Below are 17,706 nucleotides of genomic sequence, written 5' to 3' on the forward strand. Positions count from 1 at the left end.
GGCAAAGCCCTTGGGGAAAGACTCCCAGGTCAGAGCTGCCTCAGCCGCAAGCACGGGGCCCTCAGCGAAGAGCGCTGTCCCAGCGCTCCCTCAGAAGGCAAGGGCTGTAGCCGCCCAGGTGGCAAAGTGGGAGGAGGACTCGGAGAGCTGCAGCGAGGAGGAGTCGGACAGCGAGGGGGAGGCGCTGAGAACAGCAGCCTTGACCCAGGTGAGGCCCCTGCTGTCAGGCTCTTCTCTCCGGCCGGAAGCCCCATCCCCCTCCGCTCACCATGCCTGTTGACCCTCTCTGTCTCTTTGTCTCTGCGTCTCTGCACAAAGCCACACTTTGGGTGCTCTCCCCTGAGCCTGTGTGTCTCGCTGCAGGCAAAGTCCTCGGGGAAAGTCCTGCAGGTCAGACCTGCCTCAGGTCCCACCCAGGGCCCCCCTCAGAAGGCCAGGCCTGCAGCCACCCAGGTCAAGACCCAAAGGTCCAAGGAAGACTCGAAGAGCAGTGAGGAGGAGTCAGACAGTGAGGACGAGGCCCCTACAGCCAAGACTCCAGCCCAGGTAGCTGCCCCCGCCGGGGGAGCAGCTCCACAGGGAGCTGTGGGGGAGGATGGCAGTGGGGCTCCAGCCCTGAGCGGATGGGGGCTCTGAGTCCAAGATCCTTCTGTAGCTTCTGACTTCTGTGTCCCTGCAGGCAAAATCAGCTGTGAAAACTTCTCAGACCAAGGTCTCCCCAAGGAAGGGCACCCCCATTACACCCGCATCTGCCAAGGTCCCACCAGTGCAAGTAAGCGCACCAGCCCCCTGGAAAGCAGGAACGGTGACTTCGCCAGCATGCACATCATCCCCAGCCGTGGTCAGGGGCACCCAGAGGCCAGAGGAGGACTCTTCAAGCAGCGAGGAGCCGGAGAGCGAGGAGGAGACGGCTCTTGCCACATCTGTGGGACAGGTGAGGCGAAGTTCGTTTGGCTGGGTCAGGGCTAGCCCCCACATGGTCCTTTGGCTCCTGTGACATGCCTCTTTTCCATGTCATTCCAGGTGAAGTCTGTAGGGAAAAGCCTCCCTGTGAAAGCTGCCTCAGCGCCCACCAAGGGGCCCTCAGGGCAACGGACCACTCCAGGGCTCCCTGGGAAGGCAGGGCCTGCCGTGGCCCAGGTCAAAGCTGAGGTGCAGGAAGACTCAGAGAGCAGTGAGGAGGAGTCGGACAATGAGGAGGCAGCCTCAGCTGCAGCACAGGTGAGACCTGGGAGGAGCCAGCCTGCCCCACCCACACCGTCCTGGGATGGGGCTGGGGATGCACTTACCTAGGCTGCTCTTGCCCCAGGTATGCAGCAGCCTCAGCTCAGCCTCATTCCACACCTTCCACTCATCTCCTCCGCCCATCAGAGCTCCAGGGTCGAGCTCCAGGGTCTCCTTCATCACCTTTTGAGCTCCCACTGAGATTTCTTTTTACACAAGCTCTGTTAAGTACCCCATCTACCAGGTGCCAACTTATCTGGGGCTCCTTTGGCCCTGGCCCTTGGAGTTGCCAGCCTAGATAGGGGGGCGTGGACATGTACAGATTATTTCAGTGTGGTATGATAGTAGGGTTGAGATGGAGGATGTGTGCCTAGGCTAGCAGGACGTGGCACGTGATGGTGTCTAGAGGTTTTTGGGTAGAGGAAGACCTCTTGAAGAAGTGGCATCTAAACTGTGGGCTGAAAGAGTTGGCCAGGTGATGTGGAGTGTCCGGGCAGAGAAACCAGCCTGTGCAAAAGCCAGGGGGTGGGAGAGTGCCTGGCTTTGTGAGTTTCCCCAAGCAGAACATTCTGGTGGGATCACTAGGGGAGACCATGTGAATGGCGAATGGTGGGAGGTTTGGAGCCAGGCTGCCTGGGTTCAAGTCCTAGCTCCACGTCCTAGCAAATGAAGTAATCCATTAGGGCCTCTGTTTATTCTTCTGTAAATTGGAAATCAACCTGCGCAGAGTTGAGAATTTGATGAGATCTCAGCTGCCACACCCGGCAAAGGTCCTGCACACAGCAAGTTCTCCTCCGTCTCCCTGAGGGAGCAGAATCAAGAGGTGCCTTCCAGCCTGGGAGAGTGGAGAGAAGTGAAGATATCTCACTCCCTATATTCACCCACCCACCATTTATCATTTTTAATTGTCACTCTTTTTTTCACTAACCACTCAAATTAGTCATTTCTTGTTTCCTTGTACCAAAGCACACATTTTTATGGATTTTTTTTTTTTTTTTTTGGTCCTGATCTCACTATTATCTTGTAGGACCCAAGGTCCTATCATTCCTTTACTGAGATTTTAAACTATTCTTGGCCTTCCCAGAGTCTCAGGTCAGTAGTCTCCTGTCCTGTTTTTCCAAGCTACAGACACATTCCAGACCAATGCCTTAAAAGTTTCAGTGTGCCGATCACTTAATATCTGTCTTCGCATTTGAGCCTCCCACCTGTACCATGAGACAGTGTTCATTTACTTTGGTTTCTAGAAGAGGAAATTGGAACTTAGAGGAGTTGTGTGGTGACTTGCTCCAGCCCCACCAGCGCCTGCCTCCAAAGCCTTTGCCTTTCCCACTTCCTTCTGCTATATCTTGGCCAAAACTTTTCCAGCCACAGAAATGGTCATACTTTGGGGCCTTATTTTCTGTCGTAAAATTGAGCAGCCAGTCCCTCTCTATAGGGGCATAGACTTTATAGCCTGATGCTCTGTCAGTAGCTACTGCCTTTCCTAGCTTCAAGAGGTCTGAAGAGCTTCTGCTAAAACAAGCAGGGCTGATAGGAGTCTTGTTGACCACCTTCTTTTCCTCGCCTTCATCTGAAGGATGAGGATAATAACTGTCTCTGTTGTGGGGTTATTATGAGGATTGAAATAATACTTGTATGGCCTCACCCGCAAAATGCTGTTCTATTCTGCTTAGCATTGCTGGGGTCAGAAATGAGTCACAATCTCTGATCTGCTCAGAAACACCCAGCCAGCTCAAAGTAAACCATCCATTGAGGGAATTGAGGTTCAAAACAAATTAACAGGACTTCCGTGGTGGCTCAGTGGTTAAGAAACTGCCTGCTAACTCAGGGGACACATGTTCGAGCCCTGGTCCGGGAAGATCCCACATGCCACAGAGCAACTAAGCCCGTGCGCCACAACTACTGAGCTTGCGCTCTAGAGCCTGCGAGCCACAACTACTGAGCCTGCGTGCCACAGCTACTGAAGCCTGTGCACCTAGAGCCCGTGCTCCAGAACAAGAGAAGCCACCGCAATGAGAAGCCCGTGCACCGCAACAAAGAGTAGCCCCTGCTCGCCGCAACTAGAGAAAGCCCACACGCAGCAACGAAAACCCAATGCAGCCAAAAAAAAAAAAAAAATTAATTAAAAAAAAATTGGCAAAGTCAGAGAGTCCGTTCTGGAAAACCAAATGTGCCAGAGACTCAGGAAGGAGATGATTCGTGACTTAAATATCATAGAAAGACAGCCCTTTGTGAGAAAGGCAGGAGAGAGATGTTCAGTCAGTGTTTGATGAATGGCCGGATAAGTGGTATGGTGCCTTCTGGGCCTGACCTTGTGATGTATGTTGATCTCATGTCCTGTGACATTGTTACACATACTTACCAGTTCTAGTGGCTTTTGTAGATTCCTTAGGATTTTCTGTATACGGATCATGTCTGCAAATTAAGGGCAGTTTTACTTTTTTCTTTCTAATCCAGATGGCTTTTCTCTTTCTTGCCTGATTGCACTGGCTAGAACCTCCAGTAAGATGTTGAATAGTAGTGAGGAGAGCAGACATCCTTGCCTTGTTTTTAATCTTACTGGTAAAGCATTGTCTTTCACTCTTTAAGTGTGATGTTAGCTGTAGGTTTTTCATAGATGCCCTTGATCCAGTTGAGGAAGTTTCCTTCTATTTCTAATTTGTTGAGAGTTCTTATCATGAATTGGAGTTAGGTTTTTATCGAATGCTTTTTCTCTATTGAAGTGATTTTTCCCCTTTGTTCTGTTAATATTTGTTACATTAGTTGATTTTCGGGTATTAAATCAATGTTTCATTCTTGGGATAAATCCATCTTGGTAATGGTGTATATTCCTTTTTATTTGTTGCTGGATTTGGTTTGCAAATCACTTGTTAAGAATTTTTGTGTCTGTGTTCATAAAGAATATTGGTCTGTAGATATCATGTGATATCTTTGCCTGGCTTTGGTATTGGGTGATACTGCCTCATAAAATTAGTTGGGTAGTATTTTCTGCTCTGTTTTCTGAGAGTTTGTGTTGGATTGGTATTATTTCTTTCTTAATAGAATTCATCAATCAAGCGAACTGGGCCTGGGCTTTTTGTGGGGGGGTGATTTTTAGTTACTAAGTCAATTTCTCTAATTGATATTGGTATATTCAGATTTTATTATTCTTGAATCAGTTTCTATTTTGTACCTGTTAATAGTTCTGTGCACAGTTAATAATTTGTGCCTTTCTAGAAACTTTTCTGTTTTCATCTCAGTTGTCTAATTGGTTAACATAAATTTGTTCATAATACTCCCCTATAATCCTTTTAATATCTATAGGGTCTGTAGTGATGTCTTGCTTTCTTTCCTAATTTTGGTAATTTGTGTCTTCTGTCCTATTCTTGGTAAGTTTAGCTAAAGACTTATCAATTTCTTTCTTTTCAAAGAAACAACTTTTGGCTTCATTGATTTTTCTGTATCATTTTCCTGTTTTCTGTTTCATTAATTTCCACTGTGATCTTTATTATTTCTTTCCTTACTTTGAGTTTGATTTGCTCTTCTTTTTCTAGCCTCTTAAGGTGGAATCTTAGATTTTTTTTCTTTTCTTTTCTTTTTTAAATTTATTTTGGCTGCGTTGGGTTTTCATTGCTGGGTACGGATTTTCTCTAGTTGCGGTGAGCAAGGGCTACTCTTCGTTGTGCTGTGTGGGCTTCTCATTGCGGTGGCTTCTCTTGTTGTGGAGCATGGGCTCTAGGCACGTGGGCTTCAGTAGTTGTGGCACACAGGCTCAGTAGTTGTGGCTCGTGGGCTCTACAGTGCAGCCTCAGTAGTTGTGGCGCATGGTCTTCGTTGCTCTGAGGCATGTGGGATCTTCCCAGACCAGGGCTCGAACCCATGTCCCCTGCATTGGCAGGTGGATTCTTAACCACTGCACCACCAGGGAAGTCCCTGAAATCTTAGATTTTTGATTGTAGCTCTTTCTTTCTAATGTAAACATATAAAGCTATAAATTTCCGTCTGAGGACTGCATTAACTTTGTCTCACGAATTTTGAAATGTTTTTTTTTTTTGCGGTATGCGGGCCTCTCACTGTTGTGGCCTCTCTCGTTGCGGAGCACAGGCTCCAGACGTGCAGGCTCAGCGGCCATGGCTCACGGGCCCAGCCGCTCTGCGGCATGTGGGATCTTCCCGGACCGCGGCACGAACCCGTGTCCCCTGCATCGGCAGGCAGACTCTCAACCACTGCACCACCAGGGAAGCCCGAAATGTTGTATTTTTAAATTTTTATTCTTTGAATGTATTATTAAGAAGTGGCTTAACTTCTAAATATATGGAATTGTACAGATTTCTTTTTGTTGTTGATCTCTGATTTAATCCTGTGTGGCTGGAGAATATATTTTGTATGATATCAGTCCTTTTAAACTTTTAAGACTTGTTGGGTCAACTTAGACTTGGTATCTTTTGTTTTGTTTTTGTAAGTCTATGTAAAAAACATTACTCTCCTGGATGACGTGAGTTCTGTGCTGCTAACCACCTTACCCTTAGTCATACATAGTCCGTGCTTTAGAGAGTTTTCTTTCTTCAATTCATGACTGATAGTTTCACTTGGTCCCATGTGAATGAGGGAAGCTGGGTTGTAGGGCATATCACTGTTCAAATGACATCTCTGAAGGAGACAGGGGCCTTGAGATGATGCCAAATTCCTCATCCGATTTCACATTAGGAAGGCTTGCTTTCACACTCTTATCAAGGATTTTGGTTTTCGTTGCTCTTATGTCTATAGTTCTGTCTATAGACTCTGACAAGCTTTTAGGGGATTCCTTGAATATCAGTTTAGTTTAGAATAAGCTGAAGAAAACCTCAAACAACAGTCGTTTTCCTTTTTGTTCTGCCATCCTGAGTACTTGGCTCCCATCTCATAGACTAAGATGGCTGCTTGAGCTCCAGCTATTACCTCAGCATTCCAGGCAGCAGAGAGGAAGAAGACACATTTCCTACGTGTGTAAGAAAGTCAAATGTATGCTTGACTTACATCCATTAGCCAGAAGTTAATCACATGGCCACCTAGCTAAAAGGGAGCCTGGAAAACACCTTCGCTCTGGGTAGTCTTATACTTAGCTAACAGTAAGAAAAGTTCTCACAGTAATAAGTTTGAGTGCTTATTGTGTGCCAGGCACTGTGTTAAACACTGGGAATCTCCCATTTAATCCTCACCGTCCCTATGGGTAGGCCTCATTTATTCCCATTTTATAGAGGAGGAAACTGAGGCCCAGTGAGGTCAAATGATTTGCCCAGGTTCACACAGCTATTACCGGAGGAGCCAGAACCCAGACTCAGGCATCTGACTCCAGAATCGGCATTCTTGGCTACCTGCTCTATTGCATCTCACCTCCTTTCCGTAATTCCCTTTTCTCCTTCCAGGTGAAGACCTCAGTGAAAACCACTCAGACCAAAGCCAACCCAGCTGCCACCAGAGTGGCTTCAGCCAAAGGGGCAGCATCAGCTCCTGGAAAAGGGGTTTCTGCAGCTGCTCAAGCCAAAGTGGGGTCCCCAGCCAAGGCAAGCCAAACTGGGGTCCCCAGTGCCAAAAGAGGTGCCAGGGTGGGATGTAGAGGAGGCCAAGCAGTGGCCCCAGCCTGGACAAGGGTTCTGCACAAGTGGGAGTGATCTCCCCACAGCCATGCCCTGGGTGGGGCTTCACCTAAGGGCAACTGTGCTTTCCTCTTCCTTCCCCAATACTGTTCCCTCCTCATGATTCAGGTAAAGCCACCAGCAAGAGCCCCCCAGAGCAGTGCCGTCTCGGGCAGGGGCCAGTTGTCTGTGCCGGCTATGGGGAAGGCACTGGCTGCAGCAGCCCAGGCCCAGCTGGGGCCGGTCGGGGGCCCACAGGAGGACTCGGAGAGCAGTGAGGAGGAGTCGGACAGTGAGGGAGAGGCGCCCGCTCAGGTGAGGCCCGGGTGGGCAGAGAGCAGCCCTTTGTGCCAGGAGCTGCCCACAGCACAGCTACACATGCGCCATCCATCTCCCGTCGCCCTTCCCTGACTCCGCTTCTCTCACTCCAGGCGAAGCCCTCAGGGAAGACCCCCCAGGTCAGAACTGCCTCAGCCTCCGCCAAGGGGTCCCCCAGGAAAGGGGCTGCCCCAGCACCCTCTGGGAAGGTAGGAGCCCCAGCCGCTCAGGCCGGGAAGCGGAAAGAGGACTCGGAGAGCAGCAGCGAGGAGGAATCAGACAGTGATGGGGAGACGCCAGCAGCTGTGCCCCCAGCCCAGGTGAGGCCTCACGAGGAAGCAGCTACAGTGCCAGGCCTCTGAGCCACTGACTGCCACCTACTCCTGCATCAGAACGTGGGTTCAGGGCCAGGTGAAGAAGGAATTAAGACCAGATTAAGGCTCTGACCCCAGGATCCTTTCCCCCAGCTGCTGTACCCCATGTCTCCTTAGGTGAAACCTGCTGTAAAAACCCCCTAACCAAGGCCTCCCTGATGAAAGGTGTCCTGGGCACTCCCATATCTACCAAGGTCTCCACAGCACGAGTGGGCACACCAGCCCCATGGAAGGCTAGGCCAGCAACTCCTGCCAAGCCCCCAAAGATGTCACAGGGCCATGAGGAGGCTTGGACTGTGATGCAGGTACCATGAGGCCCTGGGAAGCTGGAGGAAGTCACATCCCTCACCTGGGCCTGGGGCCTCCTGTAGGCATGTGTATCTCTCAAGGAGAGCTCTTCTAGCTTAACATGAAGCCTGGGGAGTGGGGAGAGGGAAGGAATGAGCAACTGACTTTTATCTTGACCATTTTCCCTCTGTCTGCTTGCACAGAAGAAGTTCAGGGTGACAAACTCCAGGACTCAGACATGTGATGGAAACAATGGGCTCAGGCCTGGTAGGGGTGATAGATGGCAACTGACATGGAGCCTTGGTGTCAGGAGAGACAGTAGGGAGTGGTGGCAACTAGGACAAACTGGAGAGCCCTTGTCTCATCTAGAAAAGCAGTCCCTGTCAGCTCCAGCCAGTTATGACCTGGTGGAGATGGACCCTTTGTAAGGCCAGATCTTCCATTTCTTTTTTTTTTTTTAAATTAATTTATTTATTTATTCATTTATATTTGGCTGAATTGGATCTTCATTGCCGGGCACACGTGGACTCTCTCTAGTTGCAGAGAGTGGGGGCTACTCTTCGTTGGGGTGCGCGGGCTTCTCATTGTGGTGGGTTCTCTTGTTGCGGAGCACGGGCTCTAGACACGCAAGCTTCAGTAGTTGTGGCTCACGGGCTTAGTTGCTCCGCGGCATGTGGGATCTTCCCGGACCAGGGCTCGAACCCGTGTGCTCTGCATTGTCAGGTGGATTCTTAACCACTGCGCCACGAGGGGAGTCCCTTGATCTTCCATTTCTTAAGGGAAGCTGGAAATCCCTGTTCCACGCTGAGCTCCAGCCCCTCATAGATTTCTGTTTTCTTCATGAGTAAACAAGCACCAAGAAGTGTAAGTGCTCCTAGCACTAACCTCTCTGCCTTCAGTGCATCAGACCACTACTGAACACGCTGTCTTATTGATAGGGACAAAAGGATGAAAGATGTTGGCCCTGCCCTCAAGGAGCATATAGTCTGTAGGGCAAGACAAGGTGACCGGATTATTGGAGAATATTCTGGTTGTGCTCTGATGGTGCTGGGAAAACAAGTGTCTGAGAGGCCAAATGAGATGATTGAGCTGAGCTTGGAGGAAGACCTGGGGTTCCCTAGACACAAAAGTAGGGACAGACCCTCCAGGTTGGGGAGGGGAGTGTGGAAAGGGAGGGGGGATGTAAAGTCAGGTGGGTTCAGCAAAGGCCAGCTGTCCTGTAGGCAATAGTCACTTCTAGTTGCTTGTTACCAGTAACATTTATGGGGACCTAAATGCCAGACTAAGACACAAGGGTCCCAGCCACGTTTTGGACTGTGGTGCTTTTTGTAAAGTTTCTTTTGTTTGTTTTTTAATTTTTTTTTTTTTTTTTTTGGGCTGCATTGGGTCTTCGTTGCTATGCTTGGGCTCTTTCTAGTTGCAGCGAGCGGGGGCCACTCCTCGCCGCGGTGCGCGGGCTCCTTATTGTGGTGGCCTCTCCCATTGCGGAGCACGGGCCCTAGGTGCGCGGGCCTCAGCAGTTGTGGCTCGTGGGCTCCAGAGCACAGCCTCTGTAGTTGTGGCGCACAGGCCTAGCTGCTCCATGGCATGTCGGATCCTCTTGGATGAGGGCTCGAACCCGTGTCCCCTGCATTGACAGGCAGATTCCCAACCACTGCGCCACCAGGGAAGTCCCTGTAAAGTTAGAAACAGGTTATTGTATCAGTCGGGACATCCTAATCTGCAGGAGAAAACAGAGCTACTTCACAAGCGCTTAGATGCTGAGGGGATTGGTTATCTCAGTGCACAATGTTTCAGGATAAGGTGTCTGTAAAGGTGGTTCCTTCAGCTCAGCATCATCAGTGACTCAGATTTCTTCCGTCTCTATGCCTCGTGTGCCTCATTGTCACAGCAGGGCTGCAGCATCTCCTAAAGAGCTAGGAAATCCCCCAGTTGACGTCCCCTCCCCTTGTCTCCTTGACCAGATCTAAGGCATGTGCTCTGCCCGCCCCCTGCCACCCCCCAAAAAAGTCACTCACTGATGAGAGGCCTGTAGTTCCTGTGATTGGCTAGGAGAAGGAGCCACCCTCTCCAAAGCCTGTGGTGGGGACCCCCAGAACAGAGTCAGGGTTCTGTGAGCAAGGAAGCCATGGGAGTGTGGCTGTTGCAGTGTGCATTGTAGTTGATTCATTTTAAAAATTGGGAAATACACAAATCAGGATCTTCCAGCTTTTCTTAAGAAATTGGAGGCTCAGGCAACATGGGTCCTGCTTTTCTGAGTGGTGAAAGTGGGGCCTTCGCACCAGTAGGGAGGCCCAGAGCTGCCCTCTGCACCTGCCTGGGCTCCCCTGAGCTGGTCACCAGCAGTGCCTTGCTGATTAATCACTGCTCTCCGAGTCATCCTCTGGCTCCCGACGGCTCTTCCCAGCCAGCCCGCCCCCCTCGTCTAAGCCTGGCCCGGCAGGAGGGGGGCAGGAGGGGATCACAGCTGCTCGGAGCACCCTCAGCCAACTGCTGCTTTTAGCTGGGGCTGTGACAGCCAGGTGTGAGCTGTGCTGGGGCCCCTGGCCCCACCCCTGCCACTTCGTCCCGGGCCACTATCACCTCTCATTCAGATGCCCGGCCAACAGCACGCCAGCCCTCAGGTTTTAGTGGTGTCTGACTCACACATCCCTTTCACGTTCAGAGTCAGCTCCAGAGGAAAGATAGACAGAGTGGAGACCTGTGTTCCCAGTGGCTGGGAGGCATGCCGGGCCAGCAGCTGTGCCCCCCGTGTGTATATAGGGGGGTCATGCTATCTCCCCCGGAGACTGAGGGTCGTTGCTCTCTGGCCGTGGTTTCCCCACCCCGGCCTCTCAGTTGTGCTTCCGCTCGGCTAACAAATGCCCCCTCACCCACCATATGCTTGTCCCGTCAGAAGGAGGGTAACTCCAAAACTGCCAGAAGCAAGACCCTGGCCCCAGCGCCCCCGGAGAAGAAGGCAGAGGGGTCCTCAACCAGCAGTGATGAGCTGCCAGCGAGACAGGTAGGCCAGGCATTGTCTCTGAGCACCCTCAGGCTCAGAGCTGGGTAGGTGGGCCCGGGCATGGGGGCAGATCTGTCCCACTTAAATAGCACTTCCCAGTTTCCTGAGCTCTTTCCTCTGTTTTAACACGTTCATCCTCACAGTAACCCTGGGAGGCAGGCAGCAGAGCCAAGGCAGCAGAGCCAGACGGTGTAGGGTCAGAGCCGGCTGCCCCGCCCACCAGCTCCAAGGCCCGGGCTTGCCTTAACCATGCTGAGGCCCGGCTGTTTCAGCTGTGAACAGGCAGGGTGGCAGTCCTGCTTCCCCGCTCTGCATGCCGGCACAGGTACACAGCGTGCCGCCCGACAGGGAGGGCCTGTGAAGGCAGGAGGGCACGTGGTGGTGCATCAGGAGTCAAGGCCCAACAACTTGAAGTGATTTCCCCAGACTCCTGTGACCCATAAGGAGCCAAGGAAGGGGCAGACGCTGATACCCCTGCTTCCTGTTGGGAACTGGGAGCCTTCTCTGCAGGGCCTGTCAGAATCCCACAGGCCTGGTCCCAGACCGCACTCATGCACCTGCGGCCCATCCTCACACGCTGCCGGCCGTCCTCCCCTGACTCTACCCCTGAGGGCGGGACCAAGCCCACCTTGTCTGCCCGACTCCAGAGGCCCACTTTCACCTGGCAAGTGTCTGAGCTTCTTGTGAACCCCAGGCCTCGCCTGCAGCTGGCACTGCCCTTTGTCCTCCTCTAGCCCCAAGTTCCTAGAAGCTTCTGCCAGGCCCTTCGGAGATGCTGGAGCCCGCAACCCCCAGACCAGTGGGTCTCCTTATGCAAGGGGCACAGGTTCCATCCCTGGTCGGGGAAATTCCGCATGCCACGCGGTGCAGCCAAAAAAACAACCAGGTCCCCTTAGATATACCACGTGCTAATCAGTCCATCGGTAGAGTCAGATGCCATTTGCACACCCCCAGTGCTGGGGTGCTCACTGCCTTTCTCTCCTTAATAGCCTAGATTAGAAAAATAACCATGAGCGACTCCATCTACCATTGGTCACTTCCTGAGTGCCAAGGACTGTGCTAGGCCCCATACTTTCATTATTCTGTTTAATCCCCACAACAGACCTATGAGGATAGGTGCTTCTTGTTGTTTTTTGGGGGTTTTTTTTTTTTGCGGTACGCGGGCCTCTCACTGTTGTGGCCTCTTCTGTTGTGGAGCACAGGCTCTGGACACGCAGGCTCAGCGGCCATGGCTCACGGGCCCAGCCACTCCGCGGCATGTGGGATCTTCCCGGACCGGGGCGCGAACCCGTGTCCCCTGCATCGGCAGGCGGACTCTCAACCACTGCGCCACCAGGGAAGCCCTAGGTGCTTCTTTTATTCCCATTTTGAGGAGGAAGGAATGAGGCCCAGAGAAGTTGGGTGAGCTGCCCTGGTGTCACAGGGCTGTAACAAGGGGACAGACCTGGTGTTTGAACCCAGGCTGTCCGCTCTCTGGCACTACCCCGACACTCCCCTCTCCGTGGCAGGAAGGAAGCAGGGCTTGGACACTGCCCTCTGGCTCTCTGGAGCCTTTTGGGGGCTGCCTCCTTCTCTGAGCAGGATCGAAACAGCTGGTGGGGGGGCCGTTTCGCCCTTCCCTGAGGGGGTGGACTAACACAATTAATATGAACATCATGCTTAAACTGAACCATTTAATTGGTACGTTAGTCCTCAGTATTCTGGAGTCCCTATTAAAAAAGAGGAAAGAAAAAAGTCAGCACTTTGTGCATTCCCCGGGAGGATTCAGGGAAGATGGCACGGCCTGGGGAAGCTGCAGCCTCCTCCTAACTGGGGCATTTTTATCTCCTTAATCCCAAGCTCACTAATTATTATTATTATCGTTATTATGCGTTTATCAGGCACTTCTCTGTTGACGAGTTTCACTGTTTTTATTATTAGCCCGTCCGTGCGGGAAAGGGATTGATCCCAGGGTGGTGGGCAGAGCCCCAGGCTGGGAGGCAGAGAGGGGATGTGGTCCATTCCCAGGCCCCCTCACTGTGCCTCAGCCTCCCCGCATGCAGGGGGTGGGGCCTGCCCCCTTGCTCTGAGGGGCACCTTGGGGGGTGGTCCGTGGCTCAGCCCTGTTGTGCTGGCATTAACCCCAGGCCAGGGTCTGTGCTGGGATCTGGGGTAAGTACCAAATTAAGAAGACTAGGCCCTGCCTTCAGAGTTTTAGGTTGAGTCAGAAAGAAAGAAGAGACCTGCAAGAAACTAAATGAGGGTGTTAAATCAGAGGCTTAGCATGGTTGGTCCTGGAAGGAGTTCCTGTCTGGTGCCTGGAGGACTAGCTTCCAGCCCTGTCTCTGACACCAGTTTGCTGGTCACCCTGGGTAGGGCCACTTGCCCTCGCTGAGCTTCAGCCTTCTCAACCCCTGGGGTGAGATTCCCTGGGGGCTGGTGAACCATGGAGGCTCCAGGCCACATCCCTGGGAGTGGGATTTCTCATCTCCCTGGGGTGGACTGGGCCCAGGATCTGCTAACCAGTCCCAGGCAGCTGTGGGAGAGGCTTTGGAGAAGTGCTACCGTCCAGAGCTCGGGTACCTTCATGGCCATGTCCCTTGGAGTCAGCAGCCTGGGCTAATCCACCTGACCCCTGCTCTGCCCCAGACTGGAATGAGGGCATTCTTGTGATGCGCTCAGCTGTGACTTCTAGAAGGCCCCCGGGTTTGGTCCTACAGGCGTCAGAGCCTGTAGTAGGAAAGGAGCGCCTGCATTCCCTCTGGGCCCTCACTGCCCAGCACCTACACGGGGCGTCCAGCCAGATGTTCGGGCTGCTTCCGTTTCCAGTGCGTCTTTTCTGACGTACCCCAGAAAGAAGGCCCTTGTCACCCCTGTGTGTACTGGGCAGACCAGAGGCCCTCCGGTGAGTGAGCCCAGGCTGGGGTTACTAATAGCCCTTTCAGCAGGTGGGACAGTGAGGCCCACGAAGCTCAGGGGCTGGGCTACAAGGTGAGGTCGTGGCAGAGGTGGGATCAGAAGTGCATCCCACATACCCCTGGGCAGCACAGCCCTCCTTCGGAACCCTCCCCAGTCCAGGGCTCAGCCAGGGTCCCCCTCGTGCCCCGGCCCCCAAAGCCAGGCCCCCTGCCCAGCCCCCAGCCCGGGGGAAGGAGGGGTGCACGGCGTGGGCAGGTGGAACAGGGAGGAGGCTTCTGCTGCGGAGCTGCTTTTAACATCCCAGACGCTATTGTTTGCCTCAGTGGGCTTGCTGCCTCTCTTCATCCCCGACAATCTGTTCCTCTGTCTTCTCACATATATATAGATCCCCCCTCCCTCAACTGTAAGGCTTCTCCCACTTTCCATCTTCTCTCTTTCATCACGTGGGAAGGAAGGCTCTGGAAGTGGCAGATCCGAGCAGCCATGGGGGAGGCCGTTTGGCAGGGGTAGGAAGGGCCCAAGCCCAGCAGAGCTTCCCCCCTTGGGCGGGCCCCTTTCTGCTTTCCTTTTTACTTTACCTCTCCAGCAGCACCCTGGGAGGAGGTGGAGTCAGGCTCAGGAGGTGGGCAGAGACCTGGGTCTCAGACCGTGGCCGTGGGCAGCTCCTGCCTGCTGCCCTCCTCTCCCCGTGGGGGTGGGGCTGGGGCCAGAACCCAGACCAGCCCTGACCTTTGGGGACTGGAAAGTAGGCTCCCCAGATGCCCTTCTGTGCAGTGGGCATATTCACTGGAGCTGTGGTTCCCAGGCATCTGTAGAATACCAGGTGGTCCTGCTTTCTTTCTCTTTGTTTCAGTGTCTCACTGGAAAATGCAAAGCATACCCACAGATAGAGCAGTGTACAGAGCTCCCAAGTACCATCCCCAGCTTTGGTAGTTCTGAACTTGTGACCAAGCTTGTTTCATCCAAACCTTCAACTCACTTCCCCAACACCACTGAATCCCTTTTTTTTTTTTTTAACCACAATCTCTAAAAAGTTGACCCACCTAGTTAGTGTCCCCATTTCCCCAGTTGTCTCATGAATGACGTTTTCTATATCTGGCATGGTCAGATAGGAGTCCATGTAAGAGCCACACACTGTACTGGGTCCCTTCGGTCTTACTCTGTTGATTTTCCCTGTGTAGTTTATTTGTTGAAGATACTGGGCTGATGTAGTTGGGTTGCTGCATCCTGGCCACACCCTCAGGAGGTGGCATCAGACTCTTGGGCATGGGTCAAGTAGATTGTGAACAACTCCCCGGGTGAATCACGTATAACAACCAGGCAACTGAGGGGGGCGCTGCTTGGAGCGCCCCATGCGGCAGGTGTGTCTGAAGTCAGCCAGAGGAGGGAAGCTGAATTGCACGTTCTGGCCCTGACTCTGCTTCCGTTGGGCCGTGTGACCTTAGGCAGCTCTCCTCCCCTCTCTGGACTTGTGGTTTTCCCATCTGTATGGTGGAGCTAACGCTGCTGACCTCAGGGGTTTATGTGAGGGTCAGATGGGCTCCTGTGAGCTGTGAGGTGCTGTGCGGGGTCTTAGTGGGTGTGTGGACTGGGAGTGAGCTGGGAGTGCCCTGGGCAGCTAGAATGGCCTCTGACTGTGCCCAGCCACCCCAAGCTCTCTGGACCCCTTGCCTTATAAAACCCTCCCCTACCCACCTTCCCCTTCCTCTTCCCCTGGCCAAGCCTTTAATCACTGGGGGGGTGTGTTTTGTTTTTGTTTTTCAAGGTGATTAAAACCCCTCTGATTTTTGTCGACCCTAATCGTAGTCCAGCTGGCCCAGCTGCTACCCCCACCCAAACCCAGGCTACAAGCACCCCGAGGAAGGCCCAGGCCTCAGAGAGCACACCCAGGAGCTCCTCTGAGAGTGAGGATGAGGACGTGATCCCCGCTACGCAGTGCTTGACTCCTGGTGAGCACAGGCCCACTGTGCAGGGCTGACTCCCCTGATGCAACTGCCAGACACACGCATACACACCCGCGTGCACACACACATGCACACACACCCCCACTGGGCTGGCTCAGGAGAAGTAGCTGCTGGGGCTTCTCTGTGCTGGCTCCAAAGGGTAGATCCCAGACCAGAGGCTAGAAGCTGCAGGGACCAGGTTTGTAGTATAAGGAAGAGCTTTGTAACAACTGACTGACTGAACATGGAGAGGGCTGTGAGGTAGTGAGCCTTCCGTTCCTGGTGGCATGTAAAGGGGAGGGGTTAGGTAATCCCTAAACAGAGACATGTAGGGAAGGATTCCTGGAGACAGGATCAGATCTGGGATTTTTCTGACTTTTTCTTTTTTTTTGCGGTACGCGGGCCTCTCACTGTTGTGGCCTCTCCCGTTGCGGAGCACAGGCTCCAGACACGCAGGCTTAGCGGCCATGGCTCACGGGCCCACCCGCTCCGCGGCATGTGGGATCTTCCCGGACCGGGGCACGAACTCGTGCCCCCTGCATCGGCAGGCGGACTCTCAACCACTGCGCCACCAGGGAAGCCCTTCTTTGACTTTTGACAATCTGTGATTCTAACAGTGATAGCAAGAAAATGGTTAATTACTATTATTATTACTAGAACACTTTTTAATGAAGATATTAATACCTGATCTTGGTAGGCTAATTAAGAAATGCAGGTTAGCACAAAAGAAAAAACCTCACTTGGAATCCCACTGTCCAGAATAATTACTGTTAACATTTTACAACTATTAACTTTGCAAAAACCTACGATAACGCCATGTGTTTTTAGTGAGACCACACTGTACATACGCTCAGTAATCTTTACTTGGTGTGTTGTGACGTTACATATTTACAGCATGATGCCCGCTGGCTACAGAGTGGTCACCGGGGCGGGATCCTGCAGTTTGCTTAGCCAGCACCACGTTGGAGGAAGCTGAGCGTTTTGTTTGGGGTGTTTGGCTATCATGAACAGTGCTGCAGTGAACATGTGTAATCAAGCCTCTGCACATGACCAAGGCTGTCCTCGAGAGAGACTGTTTTACATGCGCGGAGAGTCACGTTTGGCTCCAGTGCTCTGCCTGTTGCTCAGGAGGAGCGGCCTGGCCAGCGGCGGGGGCGGGGGGGTGGCTGAAGGTGGCGAGGACGAGGCCTGGGGTGACAGCCACAGCAGTCGTGTCGTCTCCCTGTCATGTGGAGACAGTGGCAGATCCTGCCTGGAAGGCGCTCGGGAGGGGATTTAACGGGCTTCTACCACAAAGGCCCCGGGCACCGCTCAGGATGGGCTGAGAGATTGGGTGTTGCTCCTCCGGGGAGGCCACGGGCTCCTGTGCCCTGACGCAGCCCCTCCCGCTCCGTCTCAGCCATTAGGACCAGCGTGGCAACTGTGCCCACGGCCCACCCCAGGGCAGCCCTCAGAGCCAGCATGGTGGGGGCCGGCAGCAGTGAGGACACCAGTCGGGTGTCTGAAGGCAAGAAACAGGAGACGCCAGCCACTCAGGTACCCGACGGACCGGGGGACGCTGTGCGGGCTAGCAGGGCTGCGGGGCTCCCTCGTCTGCCCCCACTTCCCCACAGGGCTTCTGGGTGGCAGCGCAGTTGCTTTCACCCGCCCCCTCGAAGCCAGAGCCTTTCCTGGCCTGGCCGCAGCCCTGATCCGAATTAGCCTTGCGTGATCTGGCATGTGGCGCCCGGGCAGAGCCAGCCCTGCTCCCTGAGTCCCTCAGCAGCTTTTTCAACAATGTCAGGCCTTTGGTTTGTTTTTTCTCTCCCGGTTTGAACAAAAGTTTGCCATTGTCAGTATTTGTCATAGTGACCATGAGCGTTCTTCCCAGGCTTCACGGATTTCAGTGCATTTTTATTTATTTGGTCCTTGCTGGAACTTAAAAACCGGGCAGGGGAGAGTTAATGGCTCATCATTCAAATGATGAAACTGAGCACCACGCCCTCAGCAAGACGGTCCAGACGTGACCAGGATCAGGCAGGGTCAGAATCGGGGCTCCTGCCTCCCAGTCCATTGCTCTCGGG

At 53.1% G+C, this 17,706-nt stretch overlaps 1 protein-coding gene across 15 annotated transcripts in view; it reads left to right on the plus strand.

The window, feature by feature from the left end:
• Positions 1 to 17,706, plus strand: part of TCOF1 (treacle ribosome biogenesis factor 1) — a 39,194-nt gene that overhangs the window by 13,275 nt on the left and 8,213 nt on the right. For 8 of the 15 annotated variants that reach the window (XR_009539637.1, XM_060143997.1, XM_060143998.1 and 5 more), the window contains 10 exons: positions 2 to 208; positions 364 to 546; positions 680 to 934; positions 1,024 to 1,221; positions 6,609 to 6,746; positions 6,948 to 7,133; positions 7,250 to 7,456; positions 10,695 to 10,802; positions 15,466 to 15,649; positions 17,043 to 17,179. Coding sequence is in view for 14 of the 15 variants with exons in the window: in XM_060143997.1 (XP_059999980.1) it covers positions 2 to 208; positions 364 to 546; positions 680 to 934; positions 1,024 to 1,221; positions 6,609 to 6,746; positions 6,948 to 7,133; positions 7,250 to 7,456; positions 10,695 to 10,802; positions 15,466 to 15,649; positions 17,043 to 17,179 (1,803 nt within the window). In the remaining variant the exon portion in view is untranslated. Of the gene's footprint in view, position 1; positions 209 to 363; positions 547 to 679; positions 935 to 1,023; positions 1,222 to 6,608; positions 6,747 to 6,947; positions 7,134 to 7,249; positions 7,457 to 7,627; positions 7,784 to 10,694; positions 10,803 to 15,465; positions 15,650 to 17,042; positions 17,180 to 17,706 lie in introns of those variants that run through there. The other 7 variants (XM_060144000.1, XM_060144009.1, XM_060144010.1 and 4 more) reach the window with 7 other exon arrangements.

Source organism: Lagenorhynchus albirostris, chromosome 3 (assembly GCF_949774975.1).
Source record: "Lagenorhynchus albirostris chromosome 3, mLagAlb1.1, whole genome shotgun sequence".
Lineage (NCBI taxonomy): Eukaryota > Metazoa > Chordata > Mammalia > Artiodactyla > Delphinidae > Lagenorhynchus > Lagenorhynchus albirostris.